Source organism: Mastigoproctus giganteus, chromosome 5, assembly GCF_048544385.1.
Source record: "Mastigoproctus giganteus isolate SK-2022 chromosome 5, ASM4854438v1, whole genome shotgun sequence".
Lineage (NCBI taxonomy): Eukaryota > Metazoa > Arthropoda > Arachnida > Uropygi > Thelyphonidae > Mastigoproctus > Mastigoproctus giganteus.
In genome coordinates this window covers 212,875,015-212,897,862 of record NC_143579.1, presented here as the reverse complement: position 1 = coordinate 212,897,862, position 22,848 = coordinate 212,875,015, and the positions used below count along the sequence as shown (strand labels likewise).

Below are 22,848 nucleotides of genomic sequence, written 5' to 3'. Positions count from 1 at the left end.
TACCCTTAATACCATTCTGCTCCAATTTGTACAGTAGTCTTCCATGTGCAACAGTGTCAAAAGCCTTCCTGAAATCCAAGTAAATGATATCAAAATTATTTTTTGCATCCAGTTCCTTTATAACCACATCATAATAACCAATCAAATTTGTCAGACAAGACTTTCCCTTAACAAACCCATGCTGTGCCTGAATTATTGCTGCAGTCTTCTCTAGATGATCCTGCAATGCATCTTTAACCAGTGACTCCATTATTTTACCCGGAACAGAAGTTAAACTAACTGGTCTGTAATTACTCGTGTCACCCTTCAATCCCCCTTTGTGAACTGGGGATACATTTGCACATCTCCAGTCAGTGGGGACCTCCCCTGAGTCCAAGGATGCTCTCATAATTATGGCTAAGGGTTTGCTTACTTCCTTTGCGGCCTCCTTTAATATAATAGGGATAGATCCCATCCACCCCAGGTGTCTTTCTTATGTTTAACTTCAACAATTTCTCCTCCACTTTGTTCTCAGTTATTACAAAATCATTAAGCACTCTGCTACAATTTGATAACCTTCTGGCATTTTCAAACCTTAACTCCTCATGTGTGAATGTAGATGCAAAATACTCATTCAGTTTGTTTGCTATCTGAGCAGGATCATCAACAGTCAAACCATCAATATCAAGTGGACCAATCAGATTCATCTCCTTCCTTTTAGAGTTTATATAAGTAAAGAAATCCTTGCTGTTTTTCTTAGCATCCTTTACCAAAGAATTCTCATAATCTGCCTGTCTGTTTATTTGTGGGTCACACAGATGAAGTTTAGGAGCACCCATATCTGGACTTTTATTGTGTGAAAAGGCACTGGATTTTAACAAAAAATTAGGCGAGATTGGAATATACTGAAAGTCACTGCCGCAAAAATCTCTTGCATGTCACCGTGAAACAGCTGCTCCCGGGTTTAAAGTGAGTAAATAGAGAGTTACAGCTATGGTTTGCACTAATGCCAAAGATACTCATACATTGTCATTGATGTTGATAGGAAAATCAAAGACACCTTGTTGTCTTAAAAATGTCTCCTGCCTCTCTGTGTGCCCTCATGCGTAAAACGGTTGGTAGAATCACAGTCCTCCCCACACCAGGTGGAAAAGACTTGGGCTCGAGTTCCATCGATGATGAGAGGAATTCTTATGGGCCTTTATCACAACGTAGCCAAGGTAGTCAGTCTCAATAGAGGGTAACATGGTTTTTCTCCCGGAAATTCGGTTTTTCGTCCACCAAACAGAAAATCGACTACAGAACACACGCAACTACAGACAGCATATATAGAGCAATATGGCCTTAGACATTAATCTACCTAAAACCAAATAACAACCACAACAACAACAGCCTTCCTGTGAGTTATGAAGCACAAAAAAATGCATGGATGAACTCAGAAGTGTTTATCGATTGGTTTACCAACGATTTTATTACAAATATCAAAAAGTATTGTGAAAGAGAATGCAATATGGGCAAGGTCTTGCTTATCCTAGACAACACAGCATCACATCCTTCAGTGTAAACATTAAACAAAATATATGATGGACTCAAGGTCATGTTTCTTCCACCAAACGTTACCACTCTTCGAATTGATGGACCACGGAGTCATCGAAAAGAATCTACAAAAAATAAGTCTTGCATTATTTAATTTTAGCAGAAGCAACGAAGAAATCATTGTAGGTTTTTGTAAAAAAATCCAGTCTCAAGGACAGCTGCTACATGGGAATCACTCACTGCACAGAATTTAAAAAATGCTTGGAAGAAACCATAGGAGATGAGCAGAATTGAACTGAAGGAGATGAAGGACAAATACTGAATGAGATGTCAACTTGTTTCAGTTGATCCCTGGGTTTAAAGATTGCAATGAAGGTGATGCAAGGGTGTGGTTGGAAAATGATATTGATGCTACAGGGTTTCCTATTTTAAATAGAAATGAAATTGTGAGTTGAAAGCTTCTGTAAATGACATTAATACCAGGCCTATGCATGCCGAGGCATTCGCCGTGCTAGAGACGGTGATGGCTTGGTACGAGTTGTTCTAGTAGGGTTTTAGAAGCATCGGTGACTAAGGCCATATTGCTCCGTGCATACTGTTTGTAAATTGCATGTTCTGTGGTTGGCTTTTTGTTTGATGGATGTAGAAACCACAGTTTCTGGAAGAAAAACCAAGCTACCGTCGCCTGAAACCAACTAATTCAGTCAACGTTGTGAAAAAGGTCCATAAATTTCCAACCGTCATTCACAGGATTCAAACTCAGGTCTTTTCCATCCAGGTGGGGAGGACCATGATTCTACCAAGCTGTGCTACAAACTAAATGCTGTCCAACTCAACTACTCTTGCTGAAAAGAGAGAGAGATCTGGGTGCAAAGAAATGAAGTTCAAAAATGTGCAGCAAAAAAATAAGTAATTATTTTTGTTAAATTCCTATAAACGTGTTATTGTGGCTGAAAGTTCCATTTGTTTTAACTATGAATAAAAATACTTATGTACAACTTAATCTTTTTATTTCTAAACTTATTAAACCTTTTTTTAGTCTCCAGAACAGTATTTTTGATAAGTTCGAAAATCCGAACAAAGCAGAAGTCCAAACTACCCCCCTGGTTCCAATTAGTTTGGATTTTCAATGCTTTATTGTACTGACAATCAAGATTCAGGCCAAAACAACCTTTAGGAGCAGGTATTTAGACTTCTATGAAAAAAACTCCAATTGGAAATTTTAGGGAACTTCAATTCATTCATAAGTTGAATATGGTTAGTGCTTAGGAAAATCATGTTTTAATAATAATTTTATGCTTTGATTAAGTATTACAAACCGTTTCATTACTTGTTGAGGCCTCCTTATCATTTATCTTTCAACAACTGACAAATTAAAATTATTGATCTTGATATATAGTTGTCAAAAGTGCTATAATAATACTTGATTAGTAAGTAGTCATAAAAAAAAAAAAAAAAAATTGTATTCCTAGGACCCTCCCACCAGAAATGTGTTTCTGATGGAACACTAGGTTCAGAGGTGCTATTTAGCTAAAAAATCGAAACAACAACAAAAAAAAAATAATAATAATAAATGGCTATAAAACATTATTACAAACTCACCCTCTCCTGGGATTCCTGATTAGATTCTAAACGTACACTTAGATAGCTCAACATTTGGGGTTCAAGACCACTAAGGGCTTCAAGAAGAGCTACAATCAAAAGTGGCAAATGAGGTTTCAGCATACGCCCTGCATTTTTGCTTATCTGTACAATAGTTGACAAGCTGTAAAAATGTATCAAGCAATTTTAATTGAATTATAAAATAATATAGCTTGAAAATGAATTATAACACGATATTTAAATGTGACAATGTTTGCAAATACATTTTAAAATAATGTGTTTCAAGACTAGAGCCTGATTAAATTCACTTTGTTTTATACAATAAAGATTTCATGTGATGACGCTTACTACTTATGAGGTGTGGAAATAAAAAGAGCACAAAGAGAAGGAGCTCAAAAATAGTTTTATTTTTATTCAAAGTAATCATCAGTGGCAGCTCGTGATGTATGGGGGTGCTGCTTCTTAAAGTTACATTAAATTGCCTTGGTTATAAGACATGTAGACATAGATGGTAATAATAATAATAATAAGCAAGTTAAAAATACTACAAAACATTAACTGGACACTTATCATTAACAGACTTGGGTGATCTCGAAATTTTATTTAAAAATAAAATTCATTTTCGGTTTTTATTTGTTGAAAATAGATTAATGACTTTTTCATTCGAGTTTGGTGCACTGTTCAAATCGGCACTGCTCGCTCCGCAGTTCCTTTGACTCATTTTATCACCTCTAAATTTGTGTATTGGCAACCGGTCAACTAAGCATTGACTCAACCACTGGGGCCTAAACGTGGAACTGCATGGCGCACAGTTCCAGCTACGGTTAAACTTCAAAGTTGAAAACGATCTTTTGTGTTTTTATTTGTTTATTATTGAAATGATTATTGGAAATAGAGGATGGGTATACTATATGCAGGACCTGTTAATAAAAATATTCATTGCATTGCTTCTTCACACAATTTCATATAACTCTGTTGACTGTATATTTGGATTTAAAAAGCTGGGATGCTGCAGTTTTGCAGTGACTACCAACTAATCGCCACCTGATTGAATGTACTTTTATTATTATTAGTCATATGGTGCAAGGAAGTCTTGCACCATATGACTTATGCTGCACCAGAAAAAAAAGAAAATTTTGGTCAGACACGATTGCCCCTGCATTACTTCTTTAATCAGTGACAATTCCATTATTTTCCCTGGAACAGAAGTCAAGCTAACAGGTCTATAATGCTCATTTCTCCCTTTGATCCCCCATTTTTAAATTGGGGATATATGTACACATCTCCAGTCTGTAGGGACCTCCCTTGAATCTAGGGATGCTCTCACATAATTATTGCTAAAGGTTTGCATACCTCTTTTGCTGCCTCCTTTAATATAAATGGATAGATCTCATCCAATCCAGGTATCTATTTTACATTTAGCTTCTACAATTTTTCCTCCAATTTCCTCTCAGTTCTCACAAAATCATTCAGCTACCCACTAGAATTTGTCCACTTCTATCATTCTCCATCCCTAAAAAAAAGTCTTAATTTGTGAATGTAGATGCAAAATACCCATTCAATTTATCTGTAACCTGAGCAGGATCATCAACAGTTAATCCATTCATATCTAGTGGACCAATGTGATTCAACAAATTCCTTCTTTGTTTACATAATTAAAAAAAATCTTTGCTGCATGTTTTTTTTCATTACCACAAGTCTCATCAGTTCATCTGATATCCACTTAGGTCTATGCTTTGAACTGTATTTCATAGTCAGGTCAGTATAAAAAGCCTAGTAAATATGATAACTTCCCAGAATGCTTCACATTTAGAAATTTCTCTTGAGAACTTCATCAATTGGTTCCACTGTATGGAATTTAAAAAATCTGTGAGACTGTTGTGCTCTATGAAAGAAAAAGCCCTTTCCTTTGCCTTTAATATAGTTACATCTTTAAGTAAATCCCACATAGATATATTGTGATAAATGCTAGCTAGCTAGTGGGCCTTGTATCTGCAGGTTATTAATATATGAAGGGTCACTGCTTAATAATCAGATACTTATCACATCATTCTAAAAATTTCTGAAAAGAGTCAGTGAAGGTGTCCAAAGGGATGATGTTCAGTTCAGTGGTTATATTTTTGTTTACCCCCTCAACATACTGAAATCTCTTTCTTTCGAGGGCAGTTTTCACCATGGAAAAGAGGAAGAAGTCCACTGGCACTAAATCAGGGGAGTGGGGTGGATGGTTGATCTGTACAATTCCACGTTTGTCAAAAATATCTTCATAAGAAGTATGGAATGGGCAGGGGCATATCATGCAACAAGAACCAGCTACCTTTCTCTTGAAATTGCAGTCTCACAAGAAAATGTAATTCAATAGTCTTTGAAGCACCTGTACATAACACATAGCAGTGACTCTCTCTGTCAGGTACAAATTCCTTGTGAATTACACTGTTTGTCAAAGAACATAACAAGCATCGTCTTCATCCTGGACTTTTGTAAGCAAAACTTTTTCATCCTTGGTGATGATTTTGAAGTCCACTGCATGCTCTGACACTTCTTTTCTGGGTAGTACTGAAACACCCAACAGTCATCTCTAGTGACAATACAGTCAAGGAAATTAGAATTGTCTTGACAAGTCTGGATGAAGCCTTCACTGCTTCTGCTCATCTATGAAGCTGTGCTGCTCAAATTTTGCACAGACTTTCTTTTTCCTTAAATCTTCATGCAGAATTTGACAAATCGTCTAATTCAAATCCAACTCATCATTTTCACAATCAAACAATGATCCCTTGTCACAATTTCCCAAACTTTTGCAACTCTGTCTTTATTTAAAGAGGTTGACAGATTTCAAGAGGTTGACACCTACTCCTTGGGACACTGCAAACATCTTCACATCTGTCTTTGAACCATTTCATTTATTCATTTGATCCAAATACACTGGTAGAACTTAATGTTTCATCAGCATAAACAGTTTTTAATGTTTTATAAGTTTCTGTTGCAGACTTTCCCAGTTTAAAGCGAAATTTGTTATTTCGTTCATTACTCCATTGCAAACTCATGACATGGAAAGTTAATGCTACTAACGAAACTGATTGTCACTTGCAATCTGTCGGCCTACTGGGCAATTTCTGTAGGAAGTGTGAACTACAATGTACCACTTCCATTTATTTTCAAATTCATCAAAGATGACTGCAACATCACCCGTCTGGGAATTTATTTCCATGCCTCATAAATAACAAATGTGTGCATTAAAAAATAAGAAAAATATTAATTTTTTGGAACTTAAGTTCACAACAAATCTTTACCAATGAAAGTTAATAGGAATTCTTTACCGATATTTTAAATAGTCACTGGTTCAACGTTGTGCCATTTATAAACAAACTGCATCCTACAGAGTGGGGAAAAAGTCAGGCACCATAGAGAATTTTACTAACAATATTTGTTTTTTTTCAGGTACAAATGGTGACTAAATTAAGTATTAAAGAAAAAGTTAAGTTGATTTTAATGTATGGAAGAGAAAGATCCTCAATTCATTCATTTTAACAGTCAGAGCCAATATATATATATATATATATATATATATATATATATATACATAACAAACACATTATAGCATGATATAATGATCTATAAAAACATTATAGATCATTATATATATCGTGATTGTACAGGTAACACATAGCTTTATTTTATATCTACCATTGAACAAACTAGGTTTGTTACTAAATGAAATGTATCAATCTCATGTTGTGGAGGCATGCAAGTCCACATTCAGGGACGTGCATGTTAAGTCTAAGAGCATCCTTTTAACAAGAATTATCTAAGTTATGCACACACAGCTGCAAATAAAATTAAATCATACTATATCATATCATTCATTCAATAAAAAACTGCATGCACTGTCAGAGGTTTCTAATGCTTTGACCAACATTTGTAGCTTTAATATATACACTTATTATACAATAATTCTAATATATACAATATATACAATAATTCTAATAACTTTAGTTATTAGAATTATTTATTTACTATAAATGTATATAATAGAATTATTATAGCTGGTTAATCTTTATAAAAACCTGGCAATAATTTACATAAATTATGTTATCATCTTGTTAAAATTGATTTCTTATCATCTGAAATTACAAGACCCAAATAATGGCAAATGGGCATAGAAAATTTACTATAGTAGCAATTGTAAATAGTAACAGATATAAAAGTATAATTTATTCAAATTTTAAACAATAATTTAAATATTCTGAACTACCTGTTGTTTTTAAAATGATTTAATTTTTGAATTTAATTGCTTTCTCTTCGTAAAGTAAGGTTTCTTACCTGATAGCTCGTACTTCACTTACAGTACTACCTAAACCTGACTTCACTAAACAGGGTAGAACAATACTCAGAGCATGTTCTCCACTTTTTCCAGAATTGACATCACATAACCGCACAGAAACCTAATTTAACAACAGGATATATACAATGCTTTAAGTTGTATGAAGAAAATAATTATGTGAACTAAGTGTAGAGTTTGCTGTTTTATCAATTAAAAATACAGATAGCTCTTGATTTATGCCAGGGTTAGGTTCCAGGGGGGAGAAACAGGTGCAAATGGAACCCTTTATATCATGGAGTCAATGGGAAATCACAGGGTTCAGTTCCAAGCACCAAAAATTTTACCTACCACTTTGCATCGATTGTTTTATTTTATCAGCATTCTTCTTCATAATTGCAGTAACAGTCAATGGAGGCATATTCATAGCTCTACACACATTAGGATAGCTTTCACCAGCTTCCATTCTCCGAATAACCTCCATCTTATTTGCCAATGTGATAGATCGAAGTGCATTTCATGCTTTCATTTGCACTAGGATTCATTGAACTTCTTTTACCAGACATGGCATCTCTTTATTCTATTAAATTAAAAACTGTATAATATGATTGGCAAAAACTGCACACAACTATCACTATTATATCACTTAAATAAACAATTAATAAAAAAAAAGTTAGTGTAATAAATTTCCAACACATGTAAATGGCATAAACAACAACCAACTGAATGCTTCACTGCATGGACCTTTACCACCCGCATCCATGAGTGGCTACTTTGAGGGTGGGAAGCTTTCTAGTCTCTGATTGGATATGATATGAATGCGCTAATTGCTGATTGGCTCTGATTGTCCTTGATCAGGTGAACAATGCATGATACATAGTACAGTATGATGCCAATAAAATTTGTCTGATGATTTTATAAATAAAAATGGCCTTGTGGCCATGTCGCTATTGAGAATCGGCACAAAACAAGGGCTACCTGTATGCCAAAACATATGGAACTCAATTTTGTTAAATTCTCAGAAAACAGGTAAAAAAAAAAAAAAAAAAAAAAATTAAGTTTCATGTAAGCATAAGAATGAACCTTACAACTAAGGAATATTATAAAATGCTAGAAAGCTGTAAAGTAATATGCAAATTACTTTATGTCTAACCATTCTAGTTGTAATGAATTTCCTTGCATATTAATGCATGAAAACTCATTATAACTATAACATTATGCCTCAAGCAATCATGATAACATTATTAAGAAGCATATATATAATTGTACATAAGTATACATATCAGATCTTACAATCAAGTGATATTTATTATTATGAAAATATAATAATCAAGGTTCACATATAAATCTCGGAAAATGCATAAGAAAAAAAACATGAAATACTGAAAAAAAAAAAAACCAAATAAAAAATAAAACAAATTCGCAATCATTCTAAATTACATATTTTTGACTCAGAACAATTGATTAACAAGACCACGATCTTGAATGGAACATTGTTTTACTGATGGCTGGAGGCAGCAGTAATCAGATATAGTGGAGAACAAAAGCTAAGGTATCAAAAAAAAAGTGTGACAATTTGCAAAATAACTGATACAAGTCAATGAAATCTGAATTAGAGTACATTATGTTATGACAAAACAGTACTGTGCATGAAACAGGTAAAGCATGCTGTTCCTGAAATATGAAAATTAGCTCATGTGCATATGAAAATGAATATCCAGCAGAGGAAGTTACAGCCATTACTAGAGCAAGGGGAAGAAGATAATTACCCCTGAGAGCTCCAACACTCTGAATGCACTCTCATGTTGTTAATGAGCATGTTCAAGAGCCCTGGTATTGAAATATTTTCTACAAAGAGAGAAGTTCATAAATAATATAAAGTTCTGGAGAAGAGAAACATTCATGAGAATAAGACTTTATATCCAAGTGGCCACTCCATTTAGAAAATATCCTCATTCTGAAGAAAGTCTTCCACCATTTGAGACTCTTAAATGAAGCCAGCAATTATATGGGGGTGTTTCTAAATTATACCAATGAAATTATTTATACATATTAAAAGAAGTAGAAAAGTCTATATGAACATGTATTCAAAAATAAGTGAAAATGTTCTTAATAGATATGATCTGAGATAAAGGAAGGATGGAAATGCATGTCTTTAATGTGGGTTTTCAAGTGCCCTTTCATCATGTTCAACAATCACAGAAGCTGATTGAAGTGGTGACTCAATCTTGGCAACACACTGCCATGTCACTGATTGGACTGTAACTCAGAAAGGAAAAATTTCTGTTTGTAAAGTTTATATAAATGAACACATTTATATGAACTTTATTTATTTTCATAAGTAGAACTATCCTACAATTTTATCGGCATAATTTAGAAACACCCTGTACACAAGTAAAACACTTTACACTACATTTCACAGCAAATAATTAGTTTATGGGTATTTCATTAAATTCATACAAAATTTCAAATTATCCAGATCACTTACCTGCTTTGGCAATCGAAAATAGGCAGGTTAATGTACAAGAAATTTTCACAGTACTCTGGGAGTAGGTTATCTATATAAGAAATTTTCACAGTACTCTACAAAAAATTTTTAAGGTATGTTGTGACTGAAAAGTGATGAACTGTAAATTGAAATATTGTGTGCTACATATGTCATCAAACAGCAGATACTCAGGGAACTAATTCATCAGTGAAGAGCTAATCATAAGAGGTCTGGCACCAAATTTAAAATAATTTATTTGGTGCTACCTGACCAGTATTTTATAATTATAATTAAATATTCTTAAAAAATGCCTAATTATTGAACAGCCAGTTTTGAGATACCATAACACATGTGCTCAAGCAAATATGTAGACAAACTTTTTTGTTTTTATAATTTTGAATACACTGATTTCTTTCATTTCTACTTTCACATTGCACATTGATCTTCGCAATTATTGTTTGGAAATCACTGCTACAAATTATTCTTTATAATTTTTTTCTATAAATTTTTCTATTTTTTTTAATGTATGCAAAATATCTGCTTTATTTACATTTGAATTAAAATTTATATGCATGATGTTTTGCAATTTAAAGGTACCCAATGCTTTCCCTCGGTCCTTGCCTGTTCCAGAACTAATTCCTTATTAGATGAATATTTTCAAAAATAAGGTTGTTGATAACCTCCCAAGGCCGAAGTTAATTTAATTTCAAAGCTAAGGTCCCTAAGGTCCCTTATAATAATATTTCATACAAAATAGGTTTTTCCTGTCTAATATCATTTAAGCTTCAGATGAGAATACTTTGCATTCATCTCATTCTAGTTTCCTGCTAATGCCACTGATGACATACACCCACTCACTGACAGCCTATGTCCACGTCTAATCCGAATTCAAGCACTGGATTCCTTGACTATCCAGGTCACTTACCTTTGACATCAGTAGATCATCAGCATAAAAGGAGGTTCACGGCTCTGCTATTCTCTGGTTTGCTTACTCATGGTGTTAAGTTTCTAAAACCCTATTTTCCAGATCATGAGCAGCTTCTTTGTCTACTTGTGGCACTCGCTTTGATCATACTCTGCCCATCAGTCAGGTGTGTTCACTATTCTAACCTTGAGTAGAAATTGTCAGTTATATGCAAACATAAGAAACTTTGTTGCAGCTATGCATACATTGGTCTGGAAGACCAGTCAATCAATCACTTTCCCAAGTGATTTTACTGTTTTGTAAAAAAAAATTTTTTTTTCACAACTAAAATCAAAATTTGCAGATGGCCACAGAACCATTGACCAATGAAAAAAAACAGATCTTATAGTTTTAAAATTACACGTATGTGAAGAAAAGGCTTTTGCTTTTGACCTGCTATTGAGTCAATCTGGATTGGGGAGGGCAGAGATATTTTTGGGTTTTCTTCTCACTATGACTGGATTATTCAGCCTCTGGTGAAGGTTGAATGACAAAGTATCCAGTTTTATTTCTGTAAAATTGGAAGAAAAAGTTCAAGTCAGGTGGTTTTCCCCTCCGAGGGGATTAAAAACCTGATGCAGTGAATGTGTTAGAGTGATTTATAATTACACTTTTATTCCTATAAGCAGGGCATCACCTTGAATTGTTGGTCAAATTTTGCAAAACTGCTCTGGTTTTCTTACATGCTGGGTGAGCACAGTGTCTAACATTTCTAGACGATGGAGTTTTTGGGTAGGTTAAGTTAATTTATATCAAAAACTCCATACTCAGATAATTTATATATTTCTATTCAGTATACACTTGGAAGAATCAATAACTAATCAATATGTATAAATTATATTAATCTTCTTCTTCCTCACGTTTGTCCCACATTGGAGCAGGTTTCGCTTGTCTGAACTTCGTTCTCCACTTCATGCGATCTGCCCCATCTCTTGGTTGATATTAGTAGTGCACATATCCTCCTTCAGTCGGTCAAGCCATCGCTTCCTTGACCATCCACGTGGTTGCCAGACTTCTGGGCTTATGTTTAGTGCCATCTTTGCTATTGAGTCATCGTTGCTATGCAGCACGTGACTGTACCATCTCAGGCATGCTTCATGCATCTTTTCATGTATAAGTGCAATGCCAAGAATTCTTCATACATCTAAGTTTGTGGTGTGGTCCAGTCTAGTCAGGCCGAGTGACCACCTGAGCATTCGCATTTCCATGACATGCAAGGTCTGTTCATGCTTCTTTGTTGTTGGCCAGCATTCTACCCTACAATGCCACTGGTCCAATGATCGTCTTGTAAACTTTTGATTTTAAATATGTTGGGATTTTCCGCCACTTCAGCCAGGTGCACATTGACCCACATCTGAGAGGCTTGTAATGTGTCACAATCAGAGGAAACATATGAGCCCAGGTATTTGAACTGAGTGACCTTATTTATTGTCTGGCTATCGATTGTAATTGAGCCATCTGTCTGGGCACCACATTCTAGGTATTTTGTCTTCTTGATGTTCAGTTGCAGTCTGAACTTATCCATATGTGCTTTCCATTCCTGTGTCTGCTGTTCAAGGCATGTTTCATCTGCCAAGACAACATCGTTGGCATAAAGTAGGGTCCACGGGTGGAGAGTCTGGATGTCCATTGTCATTGTGTCTATGCAAAGAATGAAGAGAAGCGGTGATAGGTCCTGGTGTACGCCAACACGGATGGCAAATGGTAGCAAAGTGCCAGCAGCACAGCAGACTGTGCTGGTAACATGTTAGTACAACAGCTGGATACAGTGGACATAGATTTCAGACACTACATGGGATCGTAGTGCATACCATATGAGCTCATGTGGCACCCTGTCAAAGGCATTTTCTAGGTCTAAAAACACCATGTGAACCACTTTTCTCTTTTCATAGTGTCTTTTCATCAGCAAACGAGCAGCACGAATAGCATCTGTTGTTCTGTATCCCTTTATGAAGCCACACTGGTTTTGCAAGATTGTGATGTGTTGCAGATGTGTGCATAGAGTATGTGCTCAAAGATCTTCATTGTATGGCATAGCAGACGTATTGGCCTGTAGTTCGAGCAGTCATTAATGTCGCCTTTTCTCTTCCAAACTGGGATTGTGATGCTTGTTTTCCAGCTTGATGGCACTTCATTTTTCTCAGTGATCCTATTAAAAAGTTCTGCTAAGAATTATCAATTGTGTAATTAGTAACATATCAAGTGTGTGGCACTAGACTCTGGGTGGTAGAGAATGAAAAGGACCTGGGGTTATTATGCAGTCAGATATGAAATTTTTGAGAAGCTCTTACGAAGAAAGGCTTAAGTTTTGCAAATTACAGTGTCTGGAGACTAGGCACCTGCAAGGTGATCTGATTGAGGTGTATAAGGTCTTGAATGGTTTGAGCAAGCTCAATGCTGATGAGATTCTTCTTCTTGCCCAGTTTAATCGCCTGAGGGGACATAAATTCAAATTGAGGAAAGACAGTTGTAGAATAGATATGTGGAAATTTGCCTTTAGCCAGCGGGCGGTTGATTTCTGGAACAAACATCCATCTGTCGCAGAGGTGGACAGCTTAAATAAATTCAAGGCAGAACTAGACAACCATTTGTAGCGAATGGATGGGTGAAATGAGAAGGGTTTTTTTTTTTTTTTTTTTTTGCTGATGCTGTATAAGCTTGCTTTCTTACATCATATGCCTCTACTAATGCTAATGTCCTGGGTTGAGCAGTGGCGTGATGCAGCTAATTGGTAAATCTTGTTCGTGACTCCAGGTGTGTCAAGTTCATCATACAGGTTCCTGTAACATGCAGTTTTGGCTTGCAACTTCTCATTTTGCTGCAGCTTTCAGCTCCTTGTATCATTTGAAGTCATCACCATTTCTTGCCTTTAACCATGTTTTGGATGCACATTTCTTCACTTTAATCACTTGCTGTACATGGTCATTCCACCACCCGACTTGTTTGTCAATGTAGCATCGGCCAGGTTTTGTAGTTCCTAGGAAGTTGCAGTGCAAGTGCTGATGTATGCAGCCATGTTGTTCCATATGACCAGGCGCCCCCATAGCCAGGTGGGCAGGAGCAGCAGTGCATAGCACACGCTTCTTGATTAGACCGGGGTTTGAGCCCATGACCCACCAAATACAGAGGATGCAGCAAGGTCAGGGAATGACCACTGCATATTCCCGGAGCAATATGGCCTTAGTTGCTAATGCTCCTAAAAACCAAATAACAAACAAACAACAACCATATGACCATGGGCATTTTGCAAGGGTGCATTTGCAATGTGCTTAGCATTGTTCTCATCTGGGCTTGGTGCTCAGGTAGCTTTCACCACTTCATGCACTCTATCATTTTTGAGAATAAGCTGGGTTGCAGCTGGAAGTCAAGGACCAGGAGTTGGTGTTGGATGGCAATGATGGCATGACTTTTCCATTAGTCATTAACTTTAGATCTTGCAGTTGCACAAGCCAGTAATCAATTTGTATGATATGACCACCACTGCTGTAGGTGATGAGGTGTGATGCTGCTTCTTGAAAAAGATGTTTGCAATTGCCAAACTGTGGGCTTCTGCACACTCTAAAATGCGGGTGCCATCATCACTACACACACCATACCCATGTCCGCCGCCAGGGGCTCATTCGAAGCCATATCTGGTGTGGCCTACATGTTCATTTAAATCTCAACCTATAAGGAGGGTCTCATTGTTGGCAAATGTTTGGAGGTGTGTCTAAAATTGTTCCAGAATTCTTCTTTTTCCTCGTCTGGGCACCCTGTGTTTGGCGCATAACATGAGATGATTTGTAGGAAGCTGGATCCAGCACTGAACTTGACTGACATCAGGCAATCTGAAATCCGCTTGACTTCAGTGATGTTGTCACTAGCCATCTACAGAAGAAGATAAAAAAAAAAAAAAAAAAAAAAAAAGGAGACACAGAACACGCGTGGAGATGACTCAAGGAGAACCTCGCCCAGGAACCTGCTTACTACTAATCATCTAAAACCAGCGATCGCAAGAATAACCCCATGGAGCTGCGGATCTTTCCATGATGAAGAGAACCACAGCCATAGCTAACAGACCAACAATGGACCCGACCAGTGTTCCTAGCTGAGGAAAAATATGGCTATCAATGACAGAGAAGACCAACGAAGATAGAGAAACTCCAAGTTGCTGCCTCAACGGAGCCATATTGGCTCTATGCTCTGCACTCTCTTGTGCAGTGCAATTCTTTTACTCCCACTCCCGGCAGGGGAGGGAGGTGACGGCTTGCTGTCGCCTCTCTTCCCTGCCACACCATTTCTTCCCTCTGGTGGGGCATGGGCATGCCTCACTGAAAAATTGGGGGTCACCTACCCTATCGACCCTCTTCTTCCTATTTCACCCCCCAGCCTTCACTCTCCCCTCCCAGCACTTTTTCTTGCACAGCGTATAGCCCTACACGTCCAAATTTAAAATACACCAAAAATTTTCGCCCAACCTTTTAGGCACTTTAGAAACAGGCTTTCAGCGTCAAACCCCATATTAGTGCTTTAATGTAAGTGATTTAAAATCAACCGCGGTCGTTCCAATTTTATTTTAGGTCCTAGCCACTAAAATCCCAGGAAAGTAAGTGGCAGGACCTGCCAGAGTACAATTGACTCAATGGTAACACCCGGCTAGCCTCCACGTGGCGAGGTATGGGCAACGTCTGGTCCCATTAGGGGCCTGGCGGCCAATAAGCCGGATAAACAATGGGCACAACATATAACACTACTCATGACCCACACACTTCTAAATCTCTGGCTTTGACAGGGTACTGTCACCGATACATAGAACATTCGCGGAGATGGGAGAAATCCCAGGAGCCGCTAGACCCTCAATACCTCATACCTGATGTTGTCACAGTATTTTCTGACCGATGATCACAGCAATGCCATTTTAACTGGCTTTTCTTCCATAATGTAGCACTTTATATCCTTCTCCGACATCTCTAGCTTTCAATCCAGTCCACTTTGTCTCTTGCACACAAGCGATGCAGATGCAGTGTTTTATCAAGGCATCGGCTAATTCGCAGCTGCGGCTGGTAAGTGTGCCAATGTTGATTGTTGCTAGCCAGATAGGGTGAACTTGCTTCTTTAACCTACTCTATTCCTGAGCGGGTAACCCTTGCCCACTGTTTGCACTACTTGGGCAGCACGCATCGTCTATTGGGGACGACTTAGCATTTTGCATAAAGGTTTGTGATTTCAGTGCTTGAGATGCAACGTAGGTTTTCTTCAATTGGCATGTCGCATTGCCTGACTTGAGAAGGCCATATTGCTCCGGGGATGTGCGGTGGTCATTCCCTGACATTGAAGGACATCACCGTTAGCCGAGAGCCCTTGCCCGGCCGGCACCATGTGGAGGTGGTGATGGGACTCAGCCAGCCCCGTAAAAAATGTATAAATTATATTAATACTATACTAAATTATACTTTATCCAAAATTATCTTGAGAGAAGAGGACCTAACCCCACTTTTCCCACACACCTTTGATCTTGCTGTTCATGAATATGTTTCAGGGATATCTTTGGGAATGTAACCCTATGAATAAAAAGTCTCTACTGTATAACCAAAATTACCCAACAGCTTGTTCTAATCCTGATATATTACCAGGTTATAATAATTTATTTGCATAGAACAAGTATCTATATTTAATTATGGTGTTATTATTATAGTGTTGGATGTTCATAAACACAAAACATTAGCAAAGGCACATGATGCAAGAAAGCAAGCTTATATAGCATCAGCCAAAAAAAGAAACCCCTTATTTCACCCATCCACTCGCTCCAAATGTTTGTCAAGTTCTGCCTTGAATCTATTTAAGTTATTAACTTCTACAATAACAGATGGAAGTTTGTTCCAGTGATCAACCACTCGCTGGCTAAAAGCAAACTTCCGCACATCTATCCCACAACCGTCTTTCTAGATTTGAATTTATGCCCTCTCAGACGATTATTCTGAACAAGAGGAAGAATCCCATCAGCATTGAGCATGCCCAAACCATTCAAGGCTTTATACACCTCAATCACATCACCTCGCTGGTGCCTAGTCTACAGACACTGTAATTTGCAAAACTTAAGCCTTTCTTCGTTATTTGGTTGTTTTTTTTAGGTGCATTAGCAACTAAGGCCATATTGCTCCGGGGATGTGTGGTGGTCATTCCCTGACCTTTCCGCATCTTCCGTATTTGGTGGTCATGGGCTCGAACCCTGGTCTAATCAAGAAGCGTGTGCTACGCACTGCTGCTCCTGCCCACCTGGCTATGAAGGCGCCTCCTTTCTTCGTAAGAGCAACCCTTTGTTCCATTCACTAATCTTGTTGCCCTTCTCTGTACTCATTCCAACAGCTCTACATTCTTCTTAAAATCAGGCCTCCAGATCTGTATACAGTACTCAAGGTGTGGCCTGACCATTGCCTTATACAAGGGGATAATCACCTCCTTATCACTGCTAGAAAAATTCCTGTATATCATTGACAAGACACCATGAGCTACTCTTGCAGACTGTCTGCACTGCTCAGAAACCTCCATATCTGCCTGCACAATTACCCCCAGGTCCTTTTCATTCTCTACCACTGTCAGTGTAGTACCACAGAGTTGATACGTTACTCTGGGGGTTACTGCTTCCCATATGTAGTACTTTACATTTGTCAATGTTAAACTTCATTTGCCACCTCTCAGGCCATCTGCTCAACTTTTCTGGATCCTGTTGCAGCAGCATACTGTCATTAGTGTCATTAACAACCTGGCAACCTTCATATTGTCTCCAAACTTGGACATTAAGCCTGATATACCATCATCAATATCATTTATAAATACAGAAAACAACAATGGACCCAACATTGACACCCTGAGAGACTCCACTAATAACATTAGTCCACGAAGAGCAGTGTCCATTGATTACCACTCTGTCTTCTCCCACTCAACCATCCCTTTATCCATAGCAGCAATTTGCCTCCAATGCCACACTGCTCCAATTTGTGTAGCAGTCTTCCATGTGCAACAGAATCAAAGGCCTTTCTAGGATCTAAATATATGATATCAAAGTAATTCTATGCATCCAGTTCCTTTGTGACTACATCATAGTATCCAATCAAATTTGTCAGACAAAACTTCCCCTTAACAAACCCATGCTGTGTCTGAGCTGTAACTGAAGTCTTGTAGAGATGATCCTGCAATGCTTCTTTAACCATTAATTTCCCTGAAACAGAAGTTAAACTAACAGTTCGGTAATTACCTGTCTCCCTTTGATCCTCCTTTGTGGATTGTGGTCACATTTGCACATCTTCAATTCATGGGTACCTCTCCTGGGTCCAGGGAAGCTCTCATAATTATGACTAAGGGTTTGCTTTCTTCTTTTGCTGCCTGCTTTAATATAACTGAATAGATTCCATTCACCACAGGTGTCTTTCTTATGCTTATCTTCAACAATATCTCCTCCACTTTACTCTCAGTTATTACAAGATTATTTAGCATACTGCCAGAGTTTACATAAGAAAAGAAATCTTTGCTGTTTTTCTTTGCATCCTTTGCCAAAGAGTTCTCGTAATTTGCCTTCGCCTACCTAACCTCCTTTGTGACTTGGTTACAGACCAGCTTATATCTATCATAGGCTTCTGTGTCACCTGCTATTTTATATGTATCCCATGCATTTTTCTTCTCTGTCACATGTCTAATTAGTTCATCTGACATCCATTTAGGCTCAAATCTTGAACAATATTTCTTAGTTGGTATGAAAAGCCTAGTAGCTTCCAAGATTAATTCTTTGAATTTGCTGTTGGTAACATCTTCAGTTGGTCCCACCGTACAGAATTTAAATACTGTAACAGACCACCATAGTCACCTTCACGAAAGCAAAAACCCTTCCCTTTACTCCTGATGGTAGACTGACTTGGCGCATTATGGCCTTAGCTGCCAATGCGCCATTAAAAATCAAATCAAATCAAAATCAAATCAAAACCTGATGGTAGTTACCTCTTTGAGTAAATCCCACTTCAGCACACTGTGATCACTGCTACCTAGTGGTTCCTTTCTCTGCAGATTCTTAATGCATGAAGAATCACTACTGATAATCAGATCAAGAGTATTACTCTCTCTAGTTGCCTCCCGAACATGCTGCTGTAGAAAACAATCATCCAATAAATCCACAAAGACCTTGCAAGTGTGTGAGTGACCAACCCACAAATTCCAGTCAACTCTGGGAAATTAAAATCCCCCATTATAAGACACTCTGATTTACTGGCCTACTCTGTTTCTCTGCACAATTGCTCATTATACTCATCAGATTCATTAGGCCTATAACACACACCTACTCTCATTTTTCCTTTCCCAGTGCTTATGTCACACCAAACAGACTCAACATTGCATTGTCCACCAACATCAACTGGATGTACTTCCTTAGATTTTGTGTTTTTTAACTAACAGCATAACCCCTCCTCGCTTCCTGTCCTGTCTATCGTTTCTGTACACATTGTACTCCCCAAATTCCAATTCTGCACTGCTTATGTCTGTGTGACACCAAGTCTCTGATATCCCAACAATACCTGCCTTTGATGTCTTGACTAGCACTTGAAGCTCATCAAATTTATTAACTATACTCCTAGCATTGGTATACATGCACCTTTTTCTACTCTTAGTTACCCTAACACAGCCTGTGTATTTACTTGTTCCACTATGACTCCCAGCAGTCCTAGAAATCCCCTTTGCCTTGCTTTCCAGGCTGCTGCTCAATTGCATTTCAATAGAAGCAGTGCAAGAATCACTTTCACCTCTGCCAGCGGCTACTGTTAATCTATTAGTTCATGTATCCCCCCCCCCAAGATAGCAGTTTTTCGACCCACCTAATTCTGCCTCGATAGCATCAGCAAATATTCTTGCCCCTTTCTATTTAAGTGTATCTGATCCCTGTAGAAGCAGTCTCTTCTGTTAACAAGCACAGACCAGGCTGAGAAAAATTCTACCCCTTGAGCCTTGCACAATCTCTCCAGGGCCGAATTGATCGACAAGGCTCTCATCATATACTCCCTCCTATCATGTCTGGGCAGAATTGCAGACACTTTCAAATTCAACCCTAACTCACGGCTTTTTTTCAGCACTGACTTGTGCTTGTTAAGTAATTCCGTTGGTCTCCTACTCTTAATATCATTTGTGCCAGCGTGTACAACAATATCACCCTTTGTGCCCTTAAAAGATGATATCTGCTCTACAATGTCATCAACCTTTGCCCCTGGCAGACATACCCTGGTCCTGTTCCATCTATCCTTTTTGCACAATATGTTCCCCGTTTCACTGACAATAGAGTTACCTACAACAACTAGTTCCTCTGGGACCAGCACATTCTGACTTGGGGGTTGCTGCTGTGTTGCGTGATGTTCAAGGGCAGCTGACAGCTTGATGGGCCCCCTCAATTTAAATCCTTCAAGGACATCCACCCTGTCCTTCAAGCTCTCATATAAGCCCATAACATCCAACTCCTAAAGCTTCTTGAGAAAATATACTAATAGTTATACTGCATATCTACTTCCATCACAGCCACCACAGATTCACTATACTAAAAAATAGGTCCATTATAACTAATCAACTCTATACCATCATCAGAGTAATAGAAGGCTTGGATGGTTTATTTAAGTTTCCAGAGGGCTTATTTAATTTTTCTGACCTACACAACAACAGATGGAAGTTTGTTCCAACCATCAACCACCTGCTGGCTAAAGGCAAATTTCCACACATCTATTCTACAATTCTTTTTCCTCAAATCTGAATTTATGCCTCCTCAGGGGAGTAATCTGAGCAAGAGGAATAATCCCATCAGCATTGAGCTTGTTCAAACCATTCAAAGCCTTATACATCTCAATTAGATCACCTCACAAGTGCCTAGTCTCCAGAGGCTGCGATTTGCAGAACTTAAGTCTTTCTTGGTAAGGGCAACCCTTTGTTCCACTCACCAATCTAGTTGCCCTTCTCTGTACCCATTCCAGCAGCTCTATCAGTATGCAGTACTCAAGGCGTGGCCTGACCATTGCCTTATACAATGGGACAATCACCTCTATATCCCTGCTAGTAAAATTACTCTATATAATTGAAAAGACACCATGAACTACTTTTGTAGCCTGCATGCACTGCTGAAAAAACTTCATATCTGACTGCACAATTATCCCCAGATACTGCATTCTCTACTACTCTGAGTGTAGTACCACACAGTTGGTACGTTACTCTGGGGTTACTGTAACCCATATGCAGTACTTTACATTTGTCAATGTTAAATTTCAGTTGCCACCTCTCAGCCCAGCTGTTCAACTTTTCTAGATCCTTTTGCAGTAGTATACTATAATTACTGTCATTAACAACCCCGTCAACCTTCATATCATCTGCAAACTTAGACATTAACCCCGATATACCTTCATCAGTATCATTGATAAACACAGAAAACAATACTGTGCCCAACACCGAATCCTAGGGGACTCCACTAATAACATTAGTCCATGGATAGCAGTGTCCATTGATTACTACTCTCTGTCACTAAACCATCCTTTTAAACATTGCAGCAACTTGCCCTTAATGTCATACTGCTCCAATTTGTACAGTAGTCTTCCATGTGCAACAGTATCAAAAGCTTTCCTAAAATTCAAGTATATGATATCAAAATTATTTTTTGATTCCAGTTCCTTTGTGACCACATCATAGTATCCAATCGAATTTTTCACACAAGACTTTCCCTTAAAAAATCCATGCTGTGTCTGAACTATAACTGCAGTCTTGTCTAGATGATCCTCCAGTGCTTCTTTAACCAGTGACTTCATTATTTTTGCTTGGAACAGAAGTTAAACTAACAGGTCTGAAATTATTTGTTCTTTGATCCCCCTTTGTGAATGGGGACACATTTGCACATCTCCAATCCATGGGGACCTATCCCGAGTCCAAGGACGCTTTCATAATTATGGCTAAAGGTTTGCTCACTTCCTATGCTGCCTCCTTTAATATAAATGGATATATTCCATCGACCTCAGGTGCCTATTTTATGTTCAATTTCAACAATTTCTCCTACAATTTGCTCTCAGTTATTACAAAATCATTTATCTCCCTACTAGAGTTTGATAAAATTCTGGCCTTTCCCTCCCTGCATAACTCCTCATGTGTGAATGTAGATGCAAAATAATCATTCAGTTTGTCAACTACCACAGCAGGTTCATCAACAATTGAACCATCAATATCAAGTGGACCAATCTGATTCATCCCCTTCCTTCTAGAGCTTACATAAGTAAAGAAGTTTTTGCTGTTTTTCTTTGTATCCTTTGCCAAAGATTTCTCATAATCTGCCTTCACTTGCCTAAGCTCCTTTGTGATTTGATTACAGACTAGCTTATATCTACCATAGTCTTCTCTGCCACGAGTCTCATTATTTCATCTTTTTTTTTTTTTTTTTATGAAAACCCCAAACACGAGAGGTATTAGAACCTATAATACTTAGTACCGTGCTTGGGTTGGAGGTTGAGAAGATGAAAGAAGATATTTGTTGACATTAGACTAACTTCTGTAGACTGTAATCTTCAGGAAATACGTATGAAGGAAGGTTGTTCCAGAAAATGGCAGTTGAATGAATAAATGAGGAAGATGAAAAGTTTGAAGTTGGACAGTAAATGGATGTTGGCTGGTGGCTGCACGTTTTCGGACTGTTTTGAAAGAGTGAGCGGGAATTATAAAAGCCAATTCAGAAGAACAGTGCCCATGGAAGTATCTGTAGAAAAGGCATGCAGCAGAAACAGTATGTCTATGAGGCAGTGAGTGGAGAGACTCTGTTAGAGAGGAGTCATTAATTAACCTAATTGCCCTCTTCTGAATGTAATCTAGAAGCCTGAGAGAGGTTTTGGGGGCACCACTCCAGATGTGGGAACAATATTCCATGGTAGGGCGGATTTGCGATTTGTACAGAGTGAACAGCTGTTTGGAAGAAGAGTAATGCCGAGA

The 22,848-nt window shown here is 38.0% G+C and overlaps 1 protein-coding gene across 1 annotated transcript in view; it reads right to left on the bottom strand.

Moving 5' to 3' along the window:
• Positions 1-22,848, bottom strand: part of LOC150086083 (proteasome adapter and scaffold protein ECM29) — a 367,922-nt gene that overhangs the window by 115,261 nt on the left and 229,813 nt on the right. Inside the window, exons 31-32 of the mRNA XM_090374364.1 lie at positions 7,438-7,559; positions 3,118-3,280 (exon numbers count right to left, since the gene is read on the bottom strand). Of these exons, the coding sequence (XP_090230490.1) occupies positions 3,118-3,280; positions 7,438-7,559 (285 nt within the window). The remainder of the gene's footprint in view (positions 1-3,117; positions 3,281-7,437; positions 7,560-22,848) is intronic.